This window comes from Trachinotus anak, unplaced genomic scaffold (assembly GCF_046630095.1).
Source record: "Trachinotus anak isolate AG129_WGS33_773 ecotype Australia unplaced genomic scaffold, CSIRO_AGI_Tana_v1 ptg000019l, whole genome shotgun sequence".
NCBI lineage: Eukaryota > Metazoa > Chordata > Actinopteri > Carangiformes > Carangidae > Trachinotus > Trachinotus anak.
Genome location: NW_027273870.1, coordinates 5,927,181 through 5,952,187, shown reverse-complemented (window position 1 = coordinate 5,952,187; position 25,007 = coordinate 5,927,181). Strand labels below are relative to the sequence as shown.

Genomic DNA, 25,007 nt, shown 5'->3' with positions numbered 1-25,007 from the left:
AGCTTAATGTAATTCAGACAAATACTTGATCTGTACTGGCCCATGTGACAAGGGCTTTGCAGAATCCTTAAAAAAATATCAACTTAGCCATTCAAAAATGAAAAAGTTTCCATTAACACAGTTGTATAATCTTGGTTTATTATGCTATGAAAACATTATCTCTGGTCTTAAACCTTGTCGTGAGCAGATAACCCTACAGTGCTACTGTATTACCAGTCAGGTAAACCTATGATTTATGCAAAACAAAACAAAAAAAACAAAAGGTTGTGTCAGCCAAAACGATTTACATGCCACTAAGAAAACAAGGTCATCATTTGCATCTCTCTCTCTCTCTCTCTCTCTCGCTCGCTCGCTCACTTTTGTGCTCAGTTTTATCAGTCACTTCCTGGTAAAACCTTTTTTTCATGGAAATGTTTAAATCTTCTGTCTTTAAAAAAAAAAAATCCCTTTCAATATCATTTGCTGGAATTTCATCACATCTGAATGTCTATAATCTGTGAATGCGATTTTCATTTTTACTGTACATCCTTGGGCAACTGTTGATACCGTGGTGTTTTCACCATATTGCACAGGAGGGCGTGCTTTTGCTAAAACCACCACCCGTCACATGCCAACAACAACACACATCCTCTTTGAAACCTGTAAACACTCTACAGAGCATGCAGTGTATTAAGCACTGCATTTATGCTCGTGCATCTGTGCAGTCCGTCCAGCTGTTCCTCAGTGCTCAACAGTAACATCATTACTAGAGCAGGAGGGTGGGAGGAGGGCAGGGTGAATGAAAATGGCATGGATCCCATTGAAGCCTCTCCCTCCCTCCCCCTGGGGATTAGTGGAGCAGCACTCCCCTTGACCGTCTCACAGCTCGCCCAGTAGCCCAGCAGCTGTTCTCTCTCTCAGCGAATTGGCAGCCAGGGTCGCTGGTGTGGGGGTGGACGTGCATGAAACGTCTTTGTCCAAGCTGTGATTTTTCTATGTGTCTTCCTCTCTTCCTCTTGATATTATTCTCCCTCACATCTCCTCATGTGCACAGAGATGCCTCCTCCTCTCGTCCCTGCTCTTTCTATTTGTTTATATATAGATCAAACAAAGCAAACCTGAACAAATAACGGCTGTATCTCAGAATACAGTCTGCGTGTGTGTGAAGGAAGGAAATGGAAGGAATTGAGGTTAGATCATCTCTTCTCTTGCTGACCTCCACTTCACACAAACGGCTTTGTTTTGGTTGTCAGGACATCAGCCGTGCGCATGTTACTGACCGGGGCCTCCCTTGACTTTGCTGCAAGTGTCTCTCTTGCCTCCCTCTCACATATACATGCACAGGGGTGTGCGCATACAGACACATACACATCAGCATGCTTGCAGGCGTCCTATTCGTCGGTGTCTGGCTCATTCTGCCTTCCTTCTGCCTACAGATTGGAGGACAGGGGTAGCGAGGGAGGGCTGAGGGAGAGGAGAGTTGCGAGGCAAAACGGCTGGTCACATGAGCAGAGATCTGTTTACAAACCCAAGGCAGAGCAGAGCAAGAGCAAGGGGAGGAAGGGAAAGGCGAATTGCAGGCTCTCACTGAGCACCATTATGGATTGAATGAGGAAGAGGGGAAGCCTGCCATGACAAAGCCAGCTGGAGGTGGGAGAAACTGAACACGACACACGCAGACACACTTGTACACACACATCGCCTTTGTCTCTGATTTTTTTTTTCTCAATTGAAGGAGCAGATGGTTAGAGGGAGAGTAGGATCCCCCCCTATGCACACACACACATACACAAACACACACACACACACACACGCACGCATGCTGACACGCACGCACTGACTGACACACAAACACACTCACCAGCAAAATACCAAACCCAGCTAGAGGACTGTTGTTGACTGCATGGAGCTGTCCTCACTTTGTTTGGGCTTTGAGAGAAGTACATCTCTGCCTTCTATACAGAGGCGGAATACTCGCTGCAAGATCAGAGGACTGGAGGAGGAGACAACAGACAAGAAGAGAGGGGGATGAGACTTGTGAAAATCCTCTGTTAAAAAAGCAGCTTTGGGAGGAAGACAAAGCACAGATTAATGCCAGATAATTACCTACATTGGACGAGGACTGTCATTTTGAACGGTGGATGTCACCGAAATTGGTGAAGGGACGACACTGCAGACACAGAGTGAAGTCAAAGAGGCCCTTTTCTGCTGGAAATGTGAGTATTTCCTGTTACCACGCAGCCTGTGTTGATTATGACAATGTGAGTGAGTGAGATTCAGCTATTCACAATAACAACTCCTGAATAACACAATGTTATGAGGCGTCTGAAAAACAATCATTTCTTGTCAACAAGATTTCTTTGTCTCTTCTTCTCTCTCCGGTGATGACATCATTCTCACTGGGATCCAGGAGCACATGAGGTCTCCAGTCCTGGTCCAAACTCCAGTACCAAATCTCCCAGTCTTTACACGGAGTGGTTAATCCAGATTTGGGAATGCTGGGCAGCACAGACTGCTGAGCCAACATAACCACACCTCCCGAGGATTTGTGGATTCTGAGCAAATCTGAAAATCTTCATGGTTGTTTTTCGGAGGAGCAAACACAACCCAACAAAAGAGCGATCCAGCTCAGAGTGACTGAATCCAGGCTCCAAACAGATTCAGTGTCCGGAGCTCCAGCCCACGAGCTTGGCTCTCTTCCAGCCTACTCCTGACAGGGCCTGAATTTACTGCTGCCTGCCCTGGGTTTCAAATTTCATGCAACCATTCCAATGGTGTAACGGTAAGTGAGTGGATTTTTCTGTCGTCTGCCAAATACATGAGAGGTGGTGGCACATGTACTTACTTGTATCTCATAAACTCAGTTACTCAGTTGCTGACTGCTGGCTAATGGGCTCCACATAATGGATGTGGTGGCAAATCACTGAGAGAGCGGAGGCCACAGTTTGTGTTTTGGGGAGGGTGAGGGCACTTAGAATAAGCTGCATTCAAGGTCAAGTTTGTTTGACAGCTATGGCAACTGAAACTGAAGATATTTTATCCTCTGAACAATGCCATTTTATTGTTTTGTTTCCGTTGAGTGCATCCATGCCAGGCTCATAATTGTATCTCTCATTATGCTACCCTAGGTCTTCCCTAGACTACAAGCCCCCACCCCATAAATCCCCCAACCCCCAGCCATGTCAAATTATCCAACCCATGCCCCCCACAGTGTGCAAGCTGTACCCATTCATTCACTCTAAAGAGAGACACATGGACACTTAGAGGCTGGCAAAGAGCATCCTCGTCACAAATTAATAGGAACACATGTGGCCTGTGGAAGTGGGGCTTCCTCTGCTATTGTTTTACCAAATGGTCCTTCAGTCCCCAGAGTTCATTCTGTTTACCCCACCCCCTGCCACCTGCAACACACACACACACACACACACACATTTCTGTCATACAAATACATGCAGACAGACACCACACACCCCTTCCCTTCCACCCCCCAGTCCTGTCACACACACACATACACACACACACACACACACATACACACACTCTACCAGTCACCTCTATAGAGTCTGTGGAACAGATGGTGGTGTGGCGGAAGTGGTGTCTGTCCTCCATGTTTGTCTTGTTTGGAGACAATTAAGGCACAGTCCTACAAGCGCTTCAGTTGCCACCACAGTGCGAGTCACAGTTCCCGCTGGACACACCAGCAACCAAGCAAACAGAAACTATTCCGTTGAACTCCTGGCTAAATATTTTATGTCAATAAAACTCTCGATTCTGTGGAGCTGAGCCAGAGTGTCACATACTCTAAGACTACTGTCAAGCATATTTTCAAGTTCTATGTCTGTACACACCCTGACACTCAAGGCCTGATGGCACTAGAAGCCTGTGATGGCACTATAGCTCCGTGTTCTAGTTAATGATCAACAAACGCAGATCTCAAGAGCTTAAATGCTTTCTGAACTCATACCAGTGCAATCGCCTGTAGAAATTACGCTGTGTAATGTTTATGCGACTGATTTAGACTAGAACTGTGGATCTAAGTGGGAGGTTACAATAGGTGATTATAATGGTAGAGTAAACAATGAAGTTGCAAGACAGGCTGTAGCAGTTCTCTATGAAAAATGATATTTAAAGATCCTCAGGCTGTGGACTTAACATTTAGAAACATATGAAGAAAAAGTTTTCTGTCTTGGGCACAAAGAATTGAAGTTACTCCTTAAAAAAACACATAAGAAATGAGACAGGGTTAAGATTTCTTAAATGTATTTAAGGTAACTTGTAGCTTGGGACTCTTAATCCCAACAGTTAAATGTAACTGTAAAATGTGTGTCAAGTATGTAATTTATATTGCAAACTCTTCCTGGCAGGATGCTTGTGTGGTTTGGGTTCTCAGCGCTCTGAACACTACTGCAGCATGACGTCTGACATCTATCACCTCCCACTCAATGTGTATGTCATTGTGCTGGGCATCGGCCTCTTCGTCTTCATGCTCAGCCTCATCTTCTGCTGTTACCTTTTCAGGTAGGCACATGGGCGACTGTGAAAATCTGAGCAACAAGTGAGAAAGTTCCAGATGAAATATGGAAAAGTAAAAAAGGAGACATGATATTTCATCCAGATATTTTTTATTGACATTTTGAGCAAGCATTGCACAACAGTGTACCACAGCAGGTTAAAATTAATTCAAATCTACCTTGGTAACAAGATTTTAATATGTGATAATAGAAGCAGTCATGATGCAAATTTATGGAGGGTTGCCTTGCAGAGCTGCCAAAGTTGCCACATATAGCACATGTAGTCTATGATTGTTAGAATAGGAAAGAAACACATAAATCTAATTTATGCTAGTGTTACTGTATATATATATATATATATATATATATATATATATATATATATATATGTATATAAACTAAACTAAACAAAAATTAACTAGTGATGCAGGGATAGACTGATCATTGATTGATCAGCCAGACCACGATATACTGTCTCTTCCACCAAATACTGACAATTTTTCAACTGCAAAATGTCCTACTTGTTATTCATGTCTTGGCCTAATCAATATTTTTAATTAACTGTGTGTAATGTGAAAATGTTTGCTAGTTTTAATGAACCAAAAGAATTATCACCAACTCTGCTGTTCCCCTCACTGCTTTGGTTTTCTCCTCTTCTTACTCTTTTGGTTCACTGTCACAGCTCTTATCGTTGTTTTCAAGTGCAGCAGGGAGCTGGTTTCAGTAAAACCCACAGTTGGCACCCTACCCATCACCAAACTGTATGCAGACAGAGCTAGCAACTAACAAGCTGACCAGCTAGTTAGATTAACACTGTGGAGCATCTAACAGCTAAATAGCCAAATGTTTCCCTCAGGAGTTGGTGGAGACCGAAACAGAGCTAGAAGGAGAGTAAATATTGGGCTTGCATGACTCCAAATGAATGCTAGTGTTTCTCTGTGTCTGCTGTATGTTTAAATGATGCCTGTTTGCTAATACATTCACCAAAAAAGCATTTTATGGTCTTATATGTCAGTCTTTTGTTTACAGCTCTTTCCACTGCTCTCAAGTGCCACAGAGAATTAGATGAGAAGAAAGATTTCACTCTAATATCTGTCTGTTAAATGTGAAGCTACAGTAAGGAGCCGGTTAACAAAGACTGGAAACATGAGGATGAGAAATAGTCTGACTCATTACTCCCTGTAAAACCAAGAATTTCAATTTACACTTTTCGTACGAATCAAACAAGCAAGACATAATGTGTTAGTCAGTGAGCTCTAGAGGTGCTGATAGGCTGTTACCTTTGGACAGAGCCAGGCTCACTGTTTCCCTACTTCCCTACTGACTGACTTTTTTCTGAGTACAGTAATCTCAGTCAGCAACTGTTTACAAACATGATCACTGTATCAGCCTGATATGGTGATATTATGTCATCATTTAATGCAGGTTTAATGACCATATTTAAAGCATCATTGTCAAAGATAACTTTTGCTCTATCAATATAGAATATTGATACTGTTAACAGCCTCAAAAATCCAGTATAAGTAATGACAATTATATATACAATTTTCTAAATTATATATATTATACATTCTCACTCGTCTTTTTTAACAGTTTCTTATCATGTTTTATAGAAAATTTATTATATAACAATATATTGGATGGAGGATTTTAGCCATAACTCAAACTCATATCGCAGTGGTAGGAAATGGGAGAATTGATTAGTAGCATGCCTGACAGTCACTTCTACTGTACAGATGTGTCTCTCTCTCTCTCAGGCTGAAACAACAAGGAACGAGGGAGCAGTTCAGCTACAATGAGGTATGTCGCTAAAATTTCTGTCACTGCCGGTTAACATGTAACACCAGCTTCACAGGCGGGTTATAAACACTACTATAGCATTTCACTCTGTCATCGTCAATTGTGAAACCTAACACGGCTCTTTATAGATGACCTTGACTCCATCCGTGTGTCTTTACCTACACTCCGATTTTAAAGCATTAATCCGGCTGCAGTGTGAAAAGGCCTGATGGTGGTAGGTAGGTGGGTGGGTGGCAGGGAGTGACAGTGTGGTGGGGTAGGTGTGGTGACAGTTTGTGTTGTGTTGTTTTCAGCTTTGGGGAAGGTTGAACTGCAGCTGCAGCTGTGTGTGTTACCTGTATGCAGGGTGATTTTTTTAAACTATGCAACAACAACAACAACAACAAACTGTACACGCCACTGTTGCAGATATTTTAAGCCATATCAGGACATTGAACCCGTCTGATGTGTTTGTTTTACACCATCGCTTTTCTGCCAACATAATAGTGCTGACACAACATTCACATGACTGAATGCTTCTCTCTTACCTCCCCCTTTTCCCACTGTAGGTGGTGCTGAAGGGAGCAAGCAAGAAACTGAGCCTTCTAGGAGTAAGTCACACTCTCGGAGATGCATGTACATGTCACTTGGGTCTTAAAACATGTATGTTAAACCCTGACAGCTGTACACATTTCAAGTTGCCCACACTGTTTTTCCGAACCAGCTCAGATGATCTATTATGAGCTGGGCGGGTTTGGTTGGTTAACTCAATCAATTTCTCCTCTCCAATGTGATTAACATGCTGAACTCACTCACTGCGGAGATGTCCTGAAAATATCTTGTATCTCAAATGCAGCTATTTAAAAAAATGTCAAAGTGCCTGCTTGACTGTCTACTTGTAGCAGAATTTAGGACTCCAGGAATAACTGCGCTCATTCAAAATGTATCAGAAAAAGAGATCTCTTCCTGTCTCTTGTGATTCCTAAAACGACTGCTTTCTTTTTTCCTCAAGGCAGCTGTGGTGGTTAGGGGTAATTTTGGTTTTCAATTCAATGTGCAATCTCTGTTTTTGTTTAAGGGAAGGTTGAGATAGTCCTATTACTTGGAAACATAGATAACATAAAAACACAGTTTCAAAACACGGGGTTATAATTGTGTCATGCTCTGAATCTAGGTCACATGAAAGGACTTCACATCTGAAATTTACTCCATTTAGCTACAAATCGTAACGTTATCGGCTGTGGTGAGACACAACCCGGTTACTGAATAAAGATGGAGGAGTCACATATCACACATAAGCTAATGGTGTAATTTTTTGTTCTTGTAGCAAACCTGTGCGGTGTGTCTGGAAGAATTCAGGACCAGAGATGAACTGGGAGTGTGCCCATGTTCCCATGCATTTCACAAGAAGTGAGTGAAATTATAGAGCTTTTAGGGAATAGTTAGGCATTTACTGACATTGTTGTGTTTATTTACTCAATACCACTGGCGTGCCTGTATGGCACATTTATAGCAAGCTACAGCCAGGAGACGTTATCTTAAATTAGCTTAGCTTAGTTTAAAGATGGGAAACAGGGCTGGGTTTCCTGCAGTCTCTGTTGGCTGCCTGGTAACCACAAGACACTAGATGTCATAGTCTTGGTATAATATCAATAGCCTGGCACATAACCCTCCATAAACCTACAACATGTCATTTTTACACAGCAAACAAGATATTAAGTGTTCATTAGAGAAGTTTGGAGGTGAACATAGGTGGGTTTTCTCACAGAACCAGGACGGAACCAGGCTAAAAGTAACTCTTTCCAAGCTAGTTGGCTGGTGTCAAATGTCATCTATCTTAGTGTTGACTGAACTCCTTTTATATTAACTGGTGCAAATCAGTATACTGTACATCCAACCACTAATTTGCATGGTTTTATCTCATTTTACCAGTCCAAGGAGCAAAGTGTCAAGGAAAGGCTAAATGGGGAGGCCACAAGGAGAGGCTAAATGACTAAGCAAATTGAATAGCTAATAGGAAAAGGAAAGGCAGCGAAGAAATGGAGATGCTAATGGGAAAGGAAATTGCTCTTTTAAATGACTGATTAGAATCCATGTTCTTAATTCAATTTCTGAATCCAGTTATTTATTTCTCTGTTTAGCAAGCATTTTCAAATAGATTTTTAGATTCCATTATTTTTAACAGGTTCATTAATGTAATTTTTAAATTATGCACTTATTGACTATGTTGTTTTGTATCTCCCTTTTTAATTTACTATTAACTAATTAACTATTTATTGATGGATTATTAATTCCTTTTATTGTCAATTAAAATATTTAAATGAATGTAGTTTACTTATAGATCAATAAATGAATTTAGTTTACTTATTAATGCCTAATTGTTATTAGTTATTAATTAATGAATTAGTTTCTCTGACACTTATAATACCTCTATTTTTATAATTACTGATTACTAAGTAAATGTAATTTGCATTTACTACTTAATTGCACAAAATGCAGATGGTAGGTGAGGTGGGGTAGTGCTGAACTGCTTTTTCAAGCTCTTTTTTCAAGGCTTAAACATTGCACCTGTGAAGATTTTATCTCCAAATGTCATGCTTATCCAAAAATAAAACTGTATTATTACATTCTACTTATTACATTCTGAATCAAACCAGCATAAAATTAGTAATAGCTTCTTTTTAATTACTTTTGCAAAAAAGTACTTAACAATTATTCCAGGTGTTAAACTTTGTGTAGAGTTTAATGTTTTCTACCAGAATTATCCAAGACCAGACTGTTGTCATGCAGCATTATTTTTAAGCTGACTGTTACTGTTTGTGTCCTGTCAGGTGCCTGCTTAAGTGGCTGGAGATCCGCAGTGTGTGCCCCATGTGTAACAAACCCATCCTCCGGCTCCACACAGATGCACCCCAGGGTGCTGAGGGTCCCATGGATCCAGAGGAGGTGTGAGGGAACTGGGGAAGAGGAAACCAGACTCCCCTTACAGAAAACACACATATTAAATACACCAGGGATGATGGACAACGGTCATCTTTAAGACATCTCACAGGAAATGTTGATAATGATCCCAAGTGGCCACCTTGCTGCTGACCTTTGAGCAATATGCCTCGGTGGGAATTGGATATTGACAGCACCAAATTCATTTGGTCAGATCAGTCAGGGAGAGGGTGGATGAATAGGATCTTTTCATAAAAATGCTCCTAGATCTACTTCCATATTGCACTGTTCACCAAAAAAACATGAGAGGAAAAGGAGCCACTTTAGAGAACAGGATATAATTGCAGCTGTCACTGGACGACTAGTGCAGCACTGCCAGAGACAAACAACACTACAGGCATTCAGCGCGACATCAGAGTACAGGATCAGAATGGATACCTCTAATATCTCAGGGGTGTTACCAATACAGCCAGCACAAACCATGTCAATCACCCTATAACCCTGTGCCACACATGCATCTTCAATACTGCCAGTGTAGGTGAAATGCTCCAGGTAGCCACAACCTCCGGCTGAAACCACGACCAGCGGGATTACAACCATGACGATTTACGTAGACAATATTGTTACCGATTGTGTCCCAGGCCCTTTCCTTTTAAAAAGAGACTGATAGAAACCTAGTCTTGCTTGTATGTATTGTATGTAAACGTGTCCCTATATATATTGTTATTTTGTATTTGTTGCTTTTAAATAAAACGTCACGTAATGTATTGCAATGGTGTTGGATTTATTGAAAGGTCAACCACTCAATTAATAGAAAATGTTCCAACGAGTCTGATAAGGAACTTTTTATAAGTCCATTTAAAAACATAGTAAACTACTAGTCATGACATTCACTACTCTCTTCTTAGCTCACACTCATTTACATACAAAATGAATTAAAATGCAGTTGATGATATATTCAATACCAGGTTGTTTTAACATTTATAGATGATTTACAAAGATTTGTTGTGTTCTGCAACATTAGAGCATCAAACCTGACTTTCAGGTGTCGAGGGAAACTGTAAGAGAATCTGCAGTCACAAACTTTTTTCCCCATAGCTACGTAGATCTGGCTGAGTATGTCACACTGCAGTCCACGTGTGTGTATTTCTCTTTAGTTTGCAGCCTCTGTGCCTTTAGCTTCCACAAATTCCATGGCTTTCTCTTTGACTGCCTGGATGCTCTGCGGGGTGCCATGCTTCTTTTCGTACTCCAGGTAGCGCTTGAAAAAGAACTTGATCTTTTTCACTGAAACACTCAGGTGGATCACACGATCAAAGAGCGCCCTGCAGGACACAGGAAGTTGGAGAACACCATGAATCACTTTTTATCTGGTCTTACATGTAACCAGCTCACAGATGCCAGTGTTATCACATACACCGGTAAAGTTCGGCAAATGCCCATTTGCTCACCTGACTTCCTTCTGTGATCCATGTTTGACCATGAGGTCGATAAAAACGGACCAGAGGTCGGTGCGTTTCGGATAGCTTGTCAGGACTTTGTCAAACATGGTGCGACCTTTCTCTACATCACCATAACGGAACTCCAGCTGAGCGAACTTGGCAATCACATCCACACCTAAGGGGGAGGATGACAACACGTAAAGGTTAAAACCTGTGGAGAGACGCAGCTGGGACAGGGAAACACAATCTCAATGGTTACACACACTGGACTCAGACACAGACTGCACACAGTTGAAGGGGTGAGAACTCACTGGTTTCAGACAATAGTGGGTGTAAAAATCATATTATCATGCTGACATCACACTCTTTTGTGGTATGTGCTGTGTTGTCAGACAGGCTATCTTACTTTCTTTGGAGGGCAGACTCTTCAGTGCCCTCTGCAGGAGAACACTGGCATCATCGCTCTGACCCTGCTGGAGCAGGAAGGTCCCGTAGCTTAGCCACACTGCCTTATTCTGACGGAAACGCTTCACCATCGTCTTGTACAAGCCCTCCGCCTCCTGGATACAGCCACAAAAAAGACAGAGAAAGAGAAACATGCAGTTTTTGAACTCTATAAATCACAATATTTGAGCATCAAATAGGTAATTTGTCAAACTAAGGAAAGTTGAGGCGAGTTAAAAACTCAATAGACTGCACCTTGGTCTTGTTGGACTTGGCGTAGATGTCAGCCAGCTGCTGGTAGACGGGCATAGGCTCACAGAACTGCAGTGCCCGCTCAAAGACTTTCTTTAGGGTCTCCTCTGTGCCATACATATTCTCCAGGTTCAGCAGGGCCACCCACACATTCAGCTTCTCCTGCTCCTCCCTGGACCAACACAAGACAGTATTTTCTAACACCAGTATCTGCTGTTTAAAATGGTACACGTTACAAAATAAAAAAATAAAAAAAACTTCTCTTAACACAGCTCATTTATACAGATACACCACTGTGCCTCTCTGAAAAATAACATTTAGAAGAGTTCTTTCTTTTTTCCATAACAGTTTTACCTTGGTCCACAAAAAACTGTTATATCCAGGTGTACGAGGAGAGTGACTCCATGTTAAACTGGAATGAAGGACTGGATTCAGGACGCAGAATTAAATGTTTGAAATAAAATGTACCACATTTGAATTTATATACTATAATGTGTGTTTATCTTTTTTCTTTCAGAAATACCAGAAATTTTTATTTCCTTAATCTAAATCGGTCTCAGTGGACTCATACCTTTTAGTATGAGTATGGTAGACTCAAATCTTAACTATATACGTGAATAAGCTACTGGACTATTTGAATTTCCCTATAGGGATCAGTAAAGAATTTTTTATCTTTTATTGTATCTTTATTTAGTTCTCTATCTTAGTGGTTCCCAGCGTGTAGGCCGGGGCCACTGGGGGGCTGCAAAGGTATTGTAAGTGGGCTGACAAATCATTGCATAACAATACAAATTTGGGGAAAAGATGTAATTAAAAAAAACAAAACCCAAAACATATATAAATAATTTCTTTAAATATCATTAATAATGATATAATAATAATGATCTTTAAAAACATTTTAAAATTTTGAACGTTATCATTGAAATAAAAAGCGCATTATTTGGCCTCTGTGTTGTTAGGGTGTTGGATGTAGGCCTTCATCATTTTTGTGATTTCCAAGTCATGTTGGAAAAGGTTGGGAACCACTCCTCCATTTAGTTCTTTGTTAAATGTATCTAAACTTTTTTTTTCAGCCTTTAAGTTTGCATATGTGACTGAAATTTGTTCTATTAGTCTGCAAATGTTTTTGTTTGCCTTCCTGCCTTTGGCTAGCAAGTCTAAAGAAGGAGAAGATGTATTAACTCAATATGAGTGACCCATTTTTCTATCAGTCACCTGAAGGAAATGGTTTTAAGAGCCCTCTCAGCCACGGCGCGGGCCTGCTCGATCTGTGTGGCCTGCAGGTGGTGTGCCATGTACTGCAGCCAAAGCAGGGAGCTGTTGGGTGAGGCGAGGAGCAGGCGCTCGAAGGCGGCTGCATCGTCAGGGCGCAGGTTCGGATCCATGAGCTCGGCTTCCCGCTGTACCAGCGCCTTCTCTGCTGCCTTCTTCTCCTGTTCCACCTCATGACGAGACTTCTTCTGGGGCTGAGGAGAATCGTCCCAATAGATTACAGACAAAAGATAAGATGGAAAAGAAGATGAGTGATGAAGAGGAGGAGAAAGGGAAAGAAATCCTAAATAAAGATTCTAAGAGATTATCTTTGACCTGGATACAGGTAAACGATGACAGAAAGTTGTATGTTTATGTTTGTCTCACCTTGCTGCCTCTGTCTTGGTCCTCTCCATCGCTGGAGTCTGCATCCTGAGCTGCAGAGGCAGGCTTCAGAGAGTTCAGTCCCACGTCCCAGGAGAAACCTGCTGCCACCTGCAGTCTGGCTGGACCCGCTGAGCTGGGCGTCACCTGCTGAGAGAGGGGCGGGGGAGTTCATCTTTCAGGTTTTTAGATAATAATGTCACTGCACCTACTGAGCGGCATTCGATTCACTTACTTTTGCAGGATCAGGTTTGGGTTCTTCATCATCTTCCTTATCCTCCTCCTCCCTGAAGTACACCTCAACTCCACTGTCGTTTTCCTCCGTCTTGGCTTTCTTTTTTGTTTTTTTCTTCTTCTTCGGGACCGGGGACTCTGCTTGTTTCTGGCAAATAAAACAACATAAAGGATTAAATAAACCACAACACATGCACGCAATTGCTTCGGTGGCCATCTGGTTGTAATTAAAGCTGCAGATGCAGAGGGACTGAGGCCAAGATCAATGCAGCAATTATTACTGTCAGACCAAAGGATAATGAGTGTATGATAAATGAAGATGTGGAAGTGGTTCCTCATATTGGGCTCTGCTCACTTTCAAACACCTCAGCGACTCAAAAGGCCGAGTAGTGAGTCAGGTACAGTGTGTTTATGATTTCATGGAGAGCAGGAAGGGAGGAAGGAGAGAAAGTCTGATAAGATCTGATAAGAGCAAAAGGAAACCGAGGGCCATTTGTTACCTGTTCGCTCTCAGACAGTGTGCGTTTCTTCTTCTTCTTAATATCATGTTTCTTCTTCTCCTCTCCGATCAGACGCAGCGGCAAACTGAGAGATTCTGGAAGGATGTCCGGCTTCCCAGTGTCCGCGGGGAGCAGAGAGAGGTTGACGAACTCCTCCTCTTTGTCAATACTGAGGACGAGAATAGAAAGAGCTGCAGACTGAAAATGACGCAGTGACAGTATTGATTCAGTAACCAAAGCTGCACTGGGCAAGAGCTGGTGTAAAGACACACTATCAGCATTATGTTGCTAGATTCTTCCCATTTGTCCAAATGAGTTTCTGATGTCTGGTGTGATGACTTCTTCTTCCCTTTCACGCTACTTTCATGTGTCACAAGATATTTACCCATTAAACTGCTGGTTCTTATGGATCAGAGTGTAACCTTGGTGATAATAAAGTTATCTTGGATGGTTATCTTGTTTTTTTTTACCTGATGATCTTGGTGGTGAGCAGAGTGTTGGGAGGCAGGTGCTCAGAGAGGACCTTGTGCTTGTTAACAAAGTACTTGGTGGACTGCTGAAGTTCGGCTCTTCCAGTTATACCTCGAGACAACCTGGAAGATAAGTATGTGGAAAAAGGAAATCTTCAAGGTTGCAGATGTCACGTTTAATGAGATCACAAAGCGGTGAGAGGAAATAATGAGCAGAACAGAGGATGTGTCATGATACAGCTAAACTAACTACTTTTTCCAGAAAACAAGGGGCGTATTGTTCCTGTCAGAAGTTCATATGTTTCTGTGGAGTTTAGATATGAATGCACTTTCTGTTCCGTCTGTTGCCAAAGTTAAAGTAATTCAAGTTAAAGTTAAATTTCAGTGAATTTCTCAGTTACCTGATGAAGACGCCCTGCTCCCGCACAGACTTGACGTAGCCTCTGATGACCTGGCCTGCCTGCAGTTTGTCTACAGACAAAACCTCGGGGTCCTTCACTGGCTTGGCCTGCTCTGGGTTCAGCCTGAGGAAGAAGAGTTGCAGTCAGCAACACAATCTAACAAGATTTATTGTCGTCATCAGACTTCAACAGTGACGTCTGTCATACCTTGATGGACGTAGAGACAACTGCCACTTGCCATTTTCACACCCGAGGAGGAAACACCTGAGGCAAAAGAAGACAAAAAACAAGACACTCTTAGACTGTAATTCAAGATGAGCAAGACTGATATTGGTGCTTTCATTTTTTGTTTTGTATCTGCTGGTTTTTGATATTCTATCCCAGCAATATCCCATAAATGTATTCTGGGCAGTGGAAAAAAAAAATCGATATTTACAACCATGATAATAAGGCTGCAATAATTCCAACAGATACTTTTATTTAGCCTAAATCACCTCCACAAATTTAACTTTTGTTTCATTTAGTTTCATGCAGAAAATAACACAAGTTTCAGTTTGTAAATTAAATATAACATTACAAGGCAAAAATTGTCCTCATGTATCAAACAGGCTTTTAACCCTAACCCCTAACCATGGACAGACCCTGTTTTCAAACGATATCATGTCCCCACTCTTCTTTATGACGGCCTGCTTTTTACTCCGCCTTCCAGAGTGGCCATTCAGGAATTGATTCCCAACATGTTTGGACAGTTCAACTTAACAAACTGGTTCTGAGAGACCACAAACTGGACATAATTAAAGGATCTTCATATAAAGGGCACTGCTGCAACTACCGACCTTATTAGCTGATCTTTGCTATATGCATCCAGGGGGTTTGGTCTGTAGGCATCAGCCAGGTCAGTGACAGCAACAGTCCCCGTGCCACCAAAGGGAAGCTTGACCAGGAGGCCGACTTGTGGCTGAATACTGGTCACGATCCCCAAAGTAACGCTGCCTTTCTCCAATTTATGGACACCTGGAAAACACAGGAATTTATCAAATGTCTGTTTTTGCATTTGATAAACTATCTGAAACTGATATGGAGAAATGATACCGAATGTAAACGTAGAGCAGCCGACGATAATTAAATTAGCACAGAGAAGCACAGTCTGAGGTGCTCCTACCTGTCAGTGACAGCATGAAGCGATGAGGTTTGGAGCTCACTTCAACTACTTGAGCACGGATTGCTTGGCCCAGCTTGTACAGTTTCTCTGGGTGGCTGGCATCCTGAAAATAAGAACAGTTTACTGAGTTTTGAATTAAAGCTTCATCAAATCTCACTTTAAAAGCCTCATTTTCAGCACTTGAATGTTAAAAATGTTCAGATGTGCGCTCTTGCAGTACATATGAAATGACACAATGCAGATACAGCTTTGAACTTACTTTAGGTTCAGTGATCATGGCCAAAAGCTCAACTATCCCACTGACACAGGGATCAGTGGTGACCTCCAAAGACTTCCTGTCTGGGTTAAACTGAGGGCAGAGCACAAGCTCATTAACAAACACTGCTGCAGATGTGTTCCTGTGAAGCTGTTTTCCATTTGTCAACCTTAGATCGAAACATTTTGTGGAAACTATGAAGAAATAAAGCCAGTTACAGCAAACCATTACAATTTACAAAACCTACCTTTGATACAAAGCATGTAATTTCTTCCCCGACCTTGTAGCTATTACGTTTTTCTTTTGCTATAACTGGTTTGAGATCTACGCTCTTATCCAGTTTGCTGCAGAGAGAAAAAGAAAGAAACAAACTGGAAAGTTACCAAACACGTCGTGTTTCAAACACATACACATCTCAACATAAAATGTGAACAGCTATAACAACACAACAAGTTTTATATTATCGTAATTACCCTTTGATCTCTGCACAATATTTCTTAAAACAAAAGGCTGCAGCCATTTGGTTTCAAAATCAGAACACTGTAAATTTACTATTTTAGGATTACACGATGACATTCAGGCTAACATGCAGTATATTTTGCAATGTTGGTCATGATAACTGCACAATGAACTGTACCATATGATTACCTTGGTATAAGTGTGAGCTCAGGAATGGTGTATGTAAATTTGGGATGTGAAAACGGCAAGAATCTAAAAAAAAAAAAGAGAGAGTTGGGATTAATTTTAAGTTTAATACACTTAAACAAATGAATAGAAAATCATCACATTCACCTTTATAATTTTACAGGGATTTTAAAGTTAAGAATAAATAAACAATAAAGCTACAAGAGGAAACATTCCTACGTGTAAAATGAGGCACTTCAACAATGTTTACCTGTGACTGGAGGCTTCCCGTCCTCCGATGACCCTGGCGTTGACCACACTGCCCACTTTCACCGAGGATGTCGGGAAAGACCCCACACACACGTCTGCGGTCTCCACCACCTCAGACACGTGCACGCTGCCTATGCTTCCATCCTCGAGTGTGACCTGAATGCAGGTGGGCTTCACTGTCCGTACCTTCCCCTGCAGGGTTTCGCCGAAGCAGTGACCCTTGGAGCCCACCTGGTTTTCTGAGGTTGTGCGCTGTCGTTTCGGTGCGGTGCGTTGCCACGACACTAGAGGGAGCCCCTGTAGTTCCTGACAGCTGCGTTCCGTAACCTCAACGGCCAAACTCATCCCCACCTTCAGCTTCTCGGACTCGGACAGCAAGACCTCATTCAGGTGGCTGGTGGTTTGGATCACAGTCAGCTGTGCCGTATCACCCAATGAGATGACGGCAAAGTCTTGGTCCATGTACTGCACCATCGCTGTGTATTTTGATCCTTCATTTAACTGTAAAAGTACAAACAGAAACGCTGCAGTCACAACAGTGAATTACTTTTATGTGTCAGCCTGTGTCCCACCCCAGGACTTTCCATACGGTCTCACAATAGCCGGGTTTCCATCGCATTGAAGCCATTTTTTAGAAAAGTTGACAAAACACAACTGCATGTGCTCTGTGTTTCCACTGAGTGATGTTATGTGAATAAAGCTTTATTTTATTCTCTTGCGATATCGACATGACAACAGATTTCCAGGAGTCTGCCTCTGGGTTGGAACTGGCTCCCTGGGGCAGGTGCAATGATTTGGATGCGAAAAAAGTGTTTACATTTCTATTTTGCTAAATATTGCTTTGTCGTATAGTCTGAAAAACCACCTCATGCAAGCCTATAATTTTTTTCACGTGTTTCCATTTCTCATTTTTACTTTGTCTATTTTAAATTGTGCATTAAGCAGATTAATAGAAAACAAACCTACTGTCTGACTCTTTAGAAAAATACCATCCACAGCACGTTACCGTGAAAATGTGTTAAGTTTAACTTTCCCTGCTATGAAAACAGGTCAGCAAAAGCCAGTAAGAAGAGTGAGACTCACAGATTTCTTGCTTCCCACCAGCTTGGACAGGATGGACACATGGATACAAGTAGACAGGATGTCAACATGAAGGACGACGGCAGTAACTTTCTGTCCTGGGGTTAAGTTGACACCTGAAACATCACATCATCAAACATCATTTTGGTTGATGCAGTCACACCATAAACACCTGGAACCAGGCTGTGTTATATGTGTATGTATGCCAAGAGATGGCAGGAAGTGTGAGTGATATCTATAAAGGGAGTAAAATATTTAAGAATTTCAAACCAAAAAATGAAAACATGAATTCCTACAATGCATACCCATGACATGGTGCTTGCTGCCCAGTATGGTAGCACCGGCCAAATCATCAGATGTAAATGTTGCACCAGTGTCTTTCACTGTGTCTGTGGTCAGCTTCAGCTTCTGACCCACAGACAGTGCAGCCAGCTGCTGGCGAAGATCACTGTTACCTGAGAGGTAGGGCAGACACAACGACAGGTTAGACACTAACAAGGCCTGACTTCACCTGATGAGTGAAGGAATCAAAATATCAGATTTTTATTGAAACTGTTCATATCTAACTCTATAACTGACTTCACAGAGACAGAGACAACGGCTGCCTACCTCTCATAGCCAACATATCAGTCACAGCTCTCCTCTCCTGCAGGCCATTAATGAGCCTGGTCTGGGCGTCTCCCTCGGGAGATATGACCTCTGAAATCTTCAGTGTAATTAGGAAACGCCGCTTTTCCTCATCCAGGTTGGTAACCTTGGCGATGACTGTCTGGCCCAGCTGAAAGGCGGCTGTCGTATCACTGATGAACTTGTCGGTCATGGCCTGGGCAGCAGAGCAGAGAAAGAATTTTAGATGGAAAAATAAACAACTTGAACACATAGTTTCAGATTCGAAGGCGTAAAACAAAAAAAACAAACAAACAAAAAAAAAAACTTTACTCACCGACTTTGGTGCAAGACCGACAAGGCCACATGGGAACTCGACAAAGACGCCATAGGACATGATGTTCTTGACCCAGCCAATCAGCTGCATTCCAACTGTGATCTCTGAGAAATCCTTTGCAACCACTCCCTCCTCCAGTGACCACCTCACGGTCGGCTTCTTGGTGAGAGTCTTTAAAAGAGGAACAGCTAAGGAAAACACAACACTCCTGCTTTTCATATTTAGGAAACGTGAGAGTGAACTTCCTAAGAAGCATGTTAACTTTTCAACTACCAGAGACAGGATACAATATTCAGTTTGTTCTTGTTGAAACACATGAGGTTTGAGATGTTGTCTCCCTCCTGCAGGCTCTCCCACAGCAGAGGGCAGTTGGACATGTGATCAGAGAGGTGCATGGTGGGAAGTATGGCTCGTATCTCATCAGGGAGGATGGCCACCTCCAGACCGGTGACCAACTTTTTCAGCACCTTGGCCTCCAGCCTCTGCATCACGTACACAGTGCAGATGTTAGATTAGTCGAAATGTAGAGGTCATTATGAGAAATGAAAAAAGAGAGAGCATGAAAGCATGAGGTCTTTAACTTACCTTCCCCACCTCCCAGTCAAACTGGGGCTTGGCAGCTTCCTCAGTTTCTCCTTCCACTGCAGCCTTAAATGACAGCACCATCTTTGCCTTCTCGGGGTCACACTGAAGAACTTTAGCCTTTAACACCTGGACCATCGACCAAAACAAACAACTCATCAAACCTCAAATCAATCACCTTATAATGGTTCTCAAACAAAGAGAAAAAATCTCAGTATCCAGGTAATTTGATTTCCTCACCTGCCCGACATAGAAGACCTCCTCAGGACTGACGATGGGCTCAGAGCTGAGCTCACTGAGAGGCACTAGGCCCTTGACGTTGTTGTAGAAACGAATGATGCAGCCAAAGTTTTTGATGCAGACAATGTAGCCGTGGGAAACGCAGCCAGGACGAGCATCAGTAAAGCTGATGAACAGCGGCAGGGAGCTTTCGACCAGGGCCTTCTTTCTGGTCAGGTACAGCTTCTTATTCTCTGGGTCTACTGACAGCACCTGAAGGAAAATATCCCACATAAACACAGAGGAGTAAGACAAATACGCAGATGGGCCGAAGATTTGAAACTGCATGTCACAGATTTTAATCCTGTGGTCTTCTCAGTGGCTTAAAACAAAGTCGAGAACTGCACTGACCCGACATTTGACTTTCATGCCCTCTGTGTACTTCTTCTCTGGGTTTTTGAGGACAATGTCAGAGAGGTGGGTCCGAGGCACCAGCCCTTTAATGTGGTCAGACAGATGCACCACCATCCCGTGATTCAGCAGCACTGACACTTTCCCCTTAGAGGAAAAGACACAGAAGAGGATGTGAGACAGATAACAGATACACAGAGAGACAGAAACCTATAAAAAGGAAAGAGCAATATAACAGGAGAGGGTAACTGAATGAATGTTTAACCATAATAAAAAAAATAAAACGGCATTTAGATTGAATCTTTTGTTCATTAACTCTATTTATGTCATTCTACACAGACGTTAGCCAGACTGCCAATAGGCTTTGTAAAGGTGCATCAGTGGCTTCAACCTACATATTTTGTTGTCCATTATTAATCAATCACCTTAATTCAGTGTCTCAACTATTTTTCTACTTTTTCTTCCATTGCTATCTTAAGTCAAAGACATCTGATACCTGCAGACATATTTTTTGAAATTTAAAAACTAAAATTAAAATTAAAAAATTACATCTACGATTTCTCACTCATTGAGAAATTCAGAAATCATTAATATGCTGATATGTTTTCTTGCAGAAGAAGTTTCCTACTTCACTGAAAAGTCCATTTTGAGTGTATGTGACGTGGAGGCTTCAAGTTTCCACATCACACTTGTTTAAGTCACGTTTTGTACCATGACTGGCTTCCAAACAAGCTGCAATATCACACAAAAAAAAAGAAGCTAAAAATAAACAACTCGGGTTTTAAAAGAAAAACAAATTGCATTTGTAGTATGTTCTCGGTGCTGCTTGCTGATATCACACTACATGGCTTTAGTGTAACCACCTGGTGCTGAGGACAAAAAGTGTTTTTTTGCTTAGGAAGGTTCCTGCCTGAGTGAAATGAGCCGGAGGTATCTAAGTGGCAGCCGTGATAAGAGCTGATCGAATTCTCTAATTGATGAGGTTGATAAGGACAGGAGCTTCAGTGCTTCCTATCTTATCTCCTTCAGCACAGGAAACACTGGACCTTCTTTTATGAAAGGAAAGGAGAATATGCTGCCCCACAATTCCTTGCTGCACGGACATTTAAAATGACATACAATTGTCGTTTTACCATGGCGGACCCACATGAATGCAGACACAACAAAGCCCCTGTTTTAAGTTTGTGACACGATCCAAAACTTATGGAAATCCTTGTTCTAGTGAATCAGAATAAGCATAACAATCTATAGATAAATCAGAGTGAGAGCGTGGTCAGATTCTCTCTGCAGCGTGGTTGTCTTTTCCTAAGTCCTTATGAACGCTCCCTCACACCTTTCCCTGACCTCATGACATTGTCCATCGAGATCAAGGAGAAGTGGTTAGGAAAGGAGATTATTTTGACTTTTCGACTGTAGCCTGGGCTTTTAGAGTCAGATGCTGCCATGTGTTGCTTTGACAGATTTTTAGAAGGTAAATTCAAGCAAAGAATAAAATTACCTCTACGACTTGACCAGCCTGAAGATCATGGTATCTATAAAAAGGCCTGTCAATCACACTCCTGGGAATAAGACAAGAAAATTTGGTCAGAATTTCACAATGAATTTCTGAGTTCAATGTTAACTGTCAGGTACGTTCGGAGCCACTTACCTGCGCAGACTGGCAAAATGAATTTGGTCCATGGGGCTGAAGTCCAGGATCCTGCAGGTGTGCTCAGGCATCGCGAGCGCTCTGTTCTCATTAGCTGGCTCATTCGACTCTTTCAGGTGGTTCCTCTGTCAACAAAGACAGTAAAATGATTTTAACCCAAGGCTGTGATGGCAGCAAATCTGCATTTATTCTTTGTTACAATTAAAACTGGTTAAAACTTTTACAGCATCACACTGACTCACGTGTACAAATGCCAACGTTTCGCCGGGCAGTTCCAACATGGCTCCAGACATGTGGTGTACAGTGGTCATCTTGCAGCACTTCACCACCTCACCAATGCGGTCACCACCGGCAGGGGTGGGCTCGACCGTTTTCACAGGCTGAACGAGGAAGCTGCGCAGACTCAGACCCACCAGACGCGTGGACGGCTCCACGTACAGCACTCGAGCTTGCACCTGGGTGGACGGATGCAAAAGCGCAAAAGAAGGTGAGGATGGCAACTTTTATAAGACCATTTTTCAAGGTGTATTTCAACTGAAAACAATGAGAATGAATGTCTCTGGAAACAGACACAATGTAGATGCCAAACCGATCCATGTGCCGAGTCTGTTTTACCTCAGTTCCCTCTGTGTAGTTGGATGCATGTTCTGGCTCCATGTGGAGGAAGTCCACCTGGCCACTAAAGGAGGACAGGAAGTCCAGGATCAGACCATGTTTGGTCACCTGCAATAAAGAAATTTTAACATTATCAAAATAAAATTATTACAGTGAATAAACAGCAGATCATTCACTGGACAAAAAAAACAACAGAAATACACCAATGAATTTTCACCCTATATATTTGGACAATAATTAAAAAACAGAATAAATGTCATTGTGAAAGTTGTCTTGACCTTTTTGATTGTAGATTTGACCAGAAGACCAGGCAGAAGGTTAGTGAGGTTCCAGCCCTGCTTTGATTCAGCACAGGCCTGGCCGATGGTCAGGGGGTTGGCAGAAAGCTGGACCACACGCCCTTCGTTCTTTACTTCTTCCACTTGAGCGGTCACATACTGACCCACTTTCAGCTCTGCAGACATGAGAACGTAGATTAAGACATAAATGCCTGCAATTATTTTCCTGGAATGAATTTTCCCAAGGAATGAAAAGCAAGTCTAAAATGCTTTGTAATACCTTCTGGGTTGTTGTGTTTGTCTTTTGCTGCTTTCTTAGACAGGAAGGCTTTGGACCCACTGATGCCAATGTCAACAATGCAGCCGTGATCCTCCACACTTTCCACACATCCACTCAAGACCTGAATCATTACACAGTAACAACACATAAGTACATTTTTGATTTTTAAAAAATTCTAACTGAATATCTGCTTTACTGATTATGGACATTAATGACTCACCATGCCAGCTTTTAGAGAACTTGTGGTGAGGGCCTTGTTGACCAGCTTTGGATTGATTGACAGCTGGATGCTCAGAGAGCCTCCTCTAGCTATGTCCAACTTGGCAACCACACATCTTACCACCATGCCGGGGTGGAAGAGGTGGGGCAGAGAGCAGATCTCCTGTGAGGTACGGGAACCAGATATTAGCAATATATTACGACATACCCTGGACTGTGTGCTAAATTCTTTATTCGCACCTTCAACAGTACAATCCGTGCATTCGTCACTCCACAGGCCTACCTCTGTGTCAGATGATTCCAGTTGCTCATTGAGCAGCTTGGTGTACGAGTCGCTGATGTTCTTGATGCTGAGGAAGCCTTTTAGACCACAAGGCAGACTGACCGTCACCTCAAAGTCTGCAACCTCCTTCACACAGCCCAGCATCAGCATACCTTCCTTCACATTCTGGGAAAAGAAATGCACCCAATATCCAGTCAGATACTGTGCTGAATACCTTGTCTACCCTTTTGATTCCCAGTCGTGTACCATGAAATATAATTTTACTGAGAAAAAAAACAAAACAGTTTACTTGACACACATGACACATTCCAAATATGTGTTGGGTCTTTCCAAATATATTACCTTGACATGTAGGATTTCCACACACTTGGCTGCTGTATTGAGTGTCAAACCATTGTCTTCTTCTTTCGTCGTCTTTTGCTTCTTGAGTTTCTTGCTGTCATCTTTGACCGCTCCTTTTCTTTTCTTAGTTTCTGCTTGTTCATTTGACTGCAAGAGAATCGGAACCTACCGTGAACTTGGGGGGACATTTTACTGATACGTTCTAGTGTGAGATTAAGTATAGAGCACACAATCAACCTTTTTTCTACACATTTTGTGAAAAGGTATAAGAAGGGAGCAACATGTCCACCTTAGTAATATATTGGTGTGAATTAGGATACACTGTGTGATACTGTAAAAGAATCAAGTGACGACAAAGCACGTCTTTGCACAGATGCACAGATCTGCGGATACAGGAAGAGAAAAGAAGAGCTGACTCCACCTGGAACAGGTTGTCCACCTCGCTCCGCTGCACCACTATTTTACTCTCAGTGGGCTTTCTGGCCGTCCCTCCTCGGGGGAAGTCTTCCTCCACTGATGCCATGTTTGATGTTGATTCAGACGTCTGAGAAAATTAAAAGGTACTGTGAACAGCTCATTTCGAAGCCTTTAAACTGCCGATGACACAAACAGTAAAGACACGCCACAACTCGAAGAGTGGACATGGGCAGACTCTAGACCCAGCTGGACTTTCTTCATGAAACTTTTACACTCATGACGAACGTTATCGACGCAAGTAGTCTCAAACGTAACAACGCTGATTACATGAATGGCACAAACGGGGGCTTAGGTTTTTAACCACATAGTCTTTGATTACTCAAATACAAACGTCAATATTTAGGCTCTTGGAAAAGCAGAATGAATTCAAGTAAATTAGTAGTATTCCTGTCGCCCGCATTGATACTGAAAACATGCATGGGATAATCGTTAGCTGAAGGTAAAATCTTTTGGTATTCGTGATGAATGTGTAGCAAGCCTTTGTACAAAACACTCGAACTAAAGACATTTTAGAATCTTCTTTCATAATGTACAATGAAATATTTCCTTACATTAAATCTACAGCTTCTGGATATCCAAACTCACATGTTGTTCAGCAACACGCCATGATCCCAACCCGGAAGAAAAACTTCTATGGGCGTTTCATTCATTGTCCAATCACAGAGCAGAAATAATGATTGACATTATCTTCAGCCACTTACCGGTCCTTTTGGGCTCCAACTTTGAGTGAC

The 25,007-nt window shown here is 42.2% G+C and overlaps 2 protein-coding genes across 5 annotated transcripts; one reads left to right on the top strand and one right to left on the bottom strand.

The window, feature by feature from the left end:
- The first annotated feature begins 1,486 nt into the window (after window positions 1–1,486).
- LOC139635886 (RING finger protein 122) lies at window positions 1,487–9,982 on the top strand. Of its 2 annotated transcripts, none has more exons than XM_071503433.1 (8): window positions 1,487–1,629; window positions 1,715–2,195; window positions 2,390–2,761; window positions 4,344–4,497; window positions 6,248–6,290; window positions 6,839–6,880; window positions 7,597–7,679; window positions 9,101–9,982. In XM_071503433.1, exons 3-8 carry the CDS (start codon window positions 2,737–2,739, stop codon window positions 9,219–9,221), a joined length of 468 nt encoding a protein of 155 aa, XP_071359534.1. In that variant the 5' UTR covers window positions 1,487–1,629; window positions 1,715–2,195; window positions 2,390–2,736; the 3' UTR covers window positions 9,222–9,982. The 2 variants fall into 2 exon arrangements, with proteins under 2 accessions (XP_071359534.1, XP_071359533.1); XM_071503432.1 differs by having other exon boundaries at window positions 1,493–1,629; window positions 1,943–2,195.
- pdcd11 (programmed cell death 11) lies at window positions 9,973–24,927 on the bottom strand. Of its 3 annotated transcripts, none has more exons than XM_071503426.1 (36): window positions 24,862–24,927; window positions 24,221–24,343; window positions 23,800–23,946; window positions 23,458–23,622; window positions 23,176–23,337; window positions 22,956–23,076; window positions 22,676–22,851; window positions 22,398–22,505; window positions 22,025–22,237; window positions 21,783–21,907; window positions 21,633–21,693; window positions 20,135–20,281; window positions 19,745–19,996; window positions 19,508–19,633; window positions 19,210–19,404; window positions 18,923–19,093; window positions 18,589–18,802; window positions 18,285–18,434; window positions 17,983–18,095; window positions 16,901–17,400; window positions 16,654–16,716; window positions 16,253–16,349; window positions 16,009–16,098; window positions 15,750–15,852; window positions 15,424–15,601; window positions 14,795–14,851; window positions 14,588–14,710; window positions 14,187–14,309; window positions 13,717–13,885; window positions 13,218–13,364; window positions 12,986–13,132; window positions 12,563–12,813; window positions 11,351–11,519; window positions 11,058–11,211; window positions 10,661–10,826; window positions 9,973–10,534 (listed from the first exon to the last, which is right to left on the bottom strand). In XM_071503426.1, the coding sequence occupies exons 2-36, from the start codon at window positions 24,320–24,322 to the stop codon at window positions 10,363–10,365; spliced, it is 5,457 nt and encodes a 1,818-aa protein (XP_071359527.1). In that variant the 5' UTR covers window positions 24,323–24,343; window positions 24,862–24,927; the 3' UTR covers window positions 9,973–10,362. The 3 variants fall into 3 exon arrangements, with proteins under 3 accessions (XP_071359527.1, XP_071359526.1, XP_071359529.1); XM_071503425.1 differs by having other exon boundaries at window positions 24,828–24,909; XM_071503428.1 differs by having other exon boundaries at window positions 10,210–10,534; window positions 12,986–13,129; window positions 24,828–24,909.
- Between the last annotated feature and the right edge of the window lie 80 nt (window positions 24,928–25,007).

Excerpts from the sequence above, each read along its gene's own strand:
- pdcd11 (XM_071503426.1), bottom strand. The coding sequence starts at position 24,322 with ATGGCATCAGTGGAGGAAGACTTCCCCCGAGGAGGGACGGCCAGAAAG. Across the intron at positions 16,350-16,653 it reads GAGCTCACACTTATACCAAG|CAAACTGGATAAGAGCGTAG; the intron begins GTAATCATATGG and ends TTCTCTCTGCAG. Across the intron at positions 11,520-12,562 it reads CTTAAAACCATTTCCTTCAG|GGAGGAGCAGGAGAAGCTGA; the intron begins GTGACTGATAGA and ends GTGTTGGTCCAG.
- LOC139635886 (XM_071503433.1), top strand. The coding sequence starts at position 2,737 with ATGCAACCATTCCAATGGTGTAACG. Across the intron at positions 2,762-4,343 it reads ACCATTCCAATGGTGTAACG|GATGCTTGTGTGGTTTGGGT; the intron begins GTAAGTGAGTGG and ends TCTTCCTGGCAG. Across the intron at positions 6,291-6,838 it reads AGCAGTTCAGCTACAATGAG|GTGGTGCTGAAGGGAGCAAG; the intron begins GTATGTCGCTAA and ends TTCCCACTGTAG.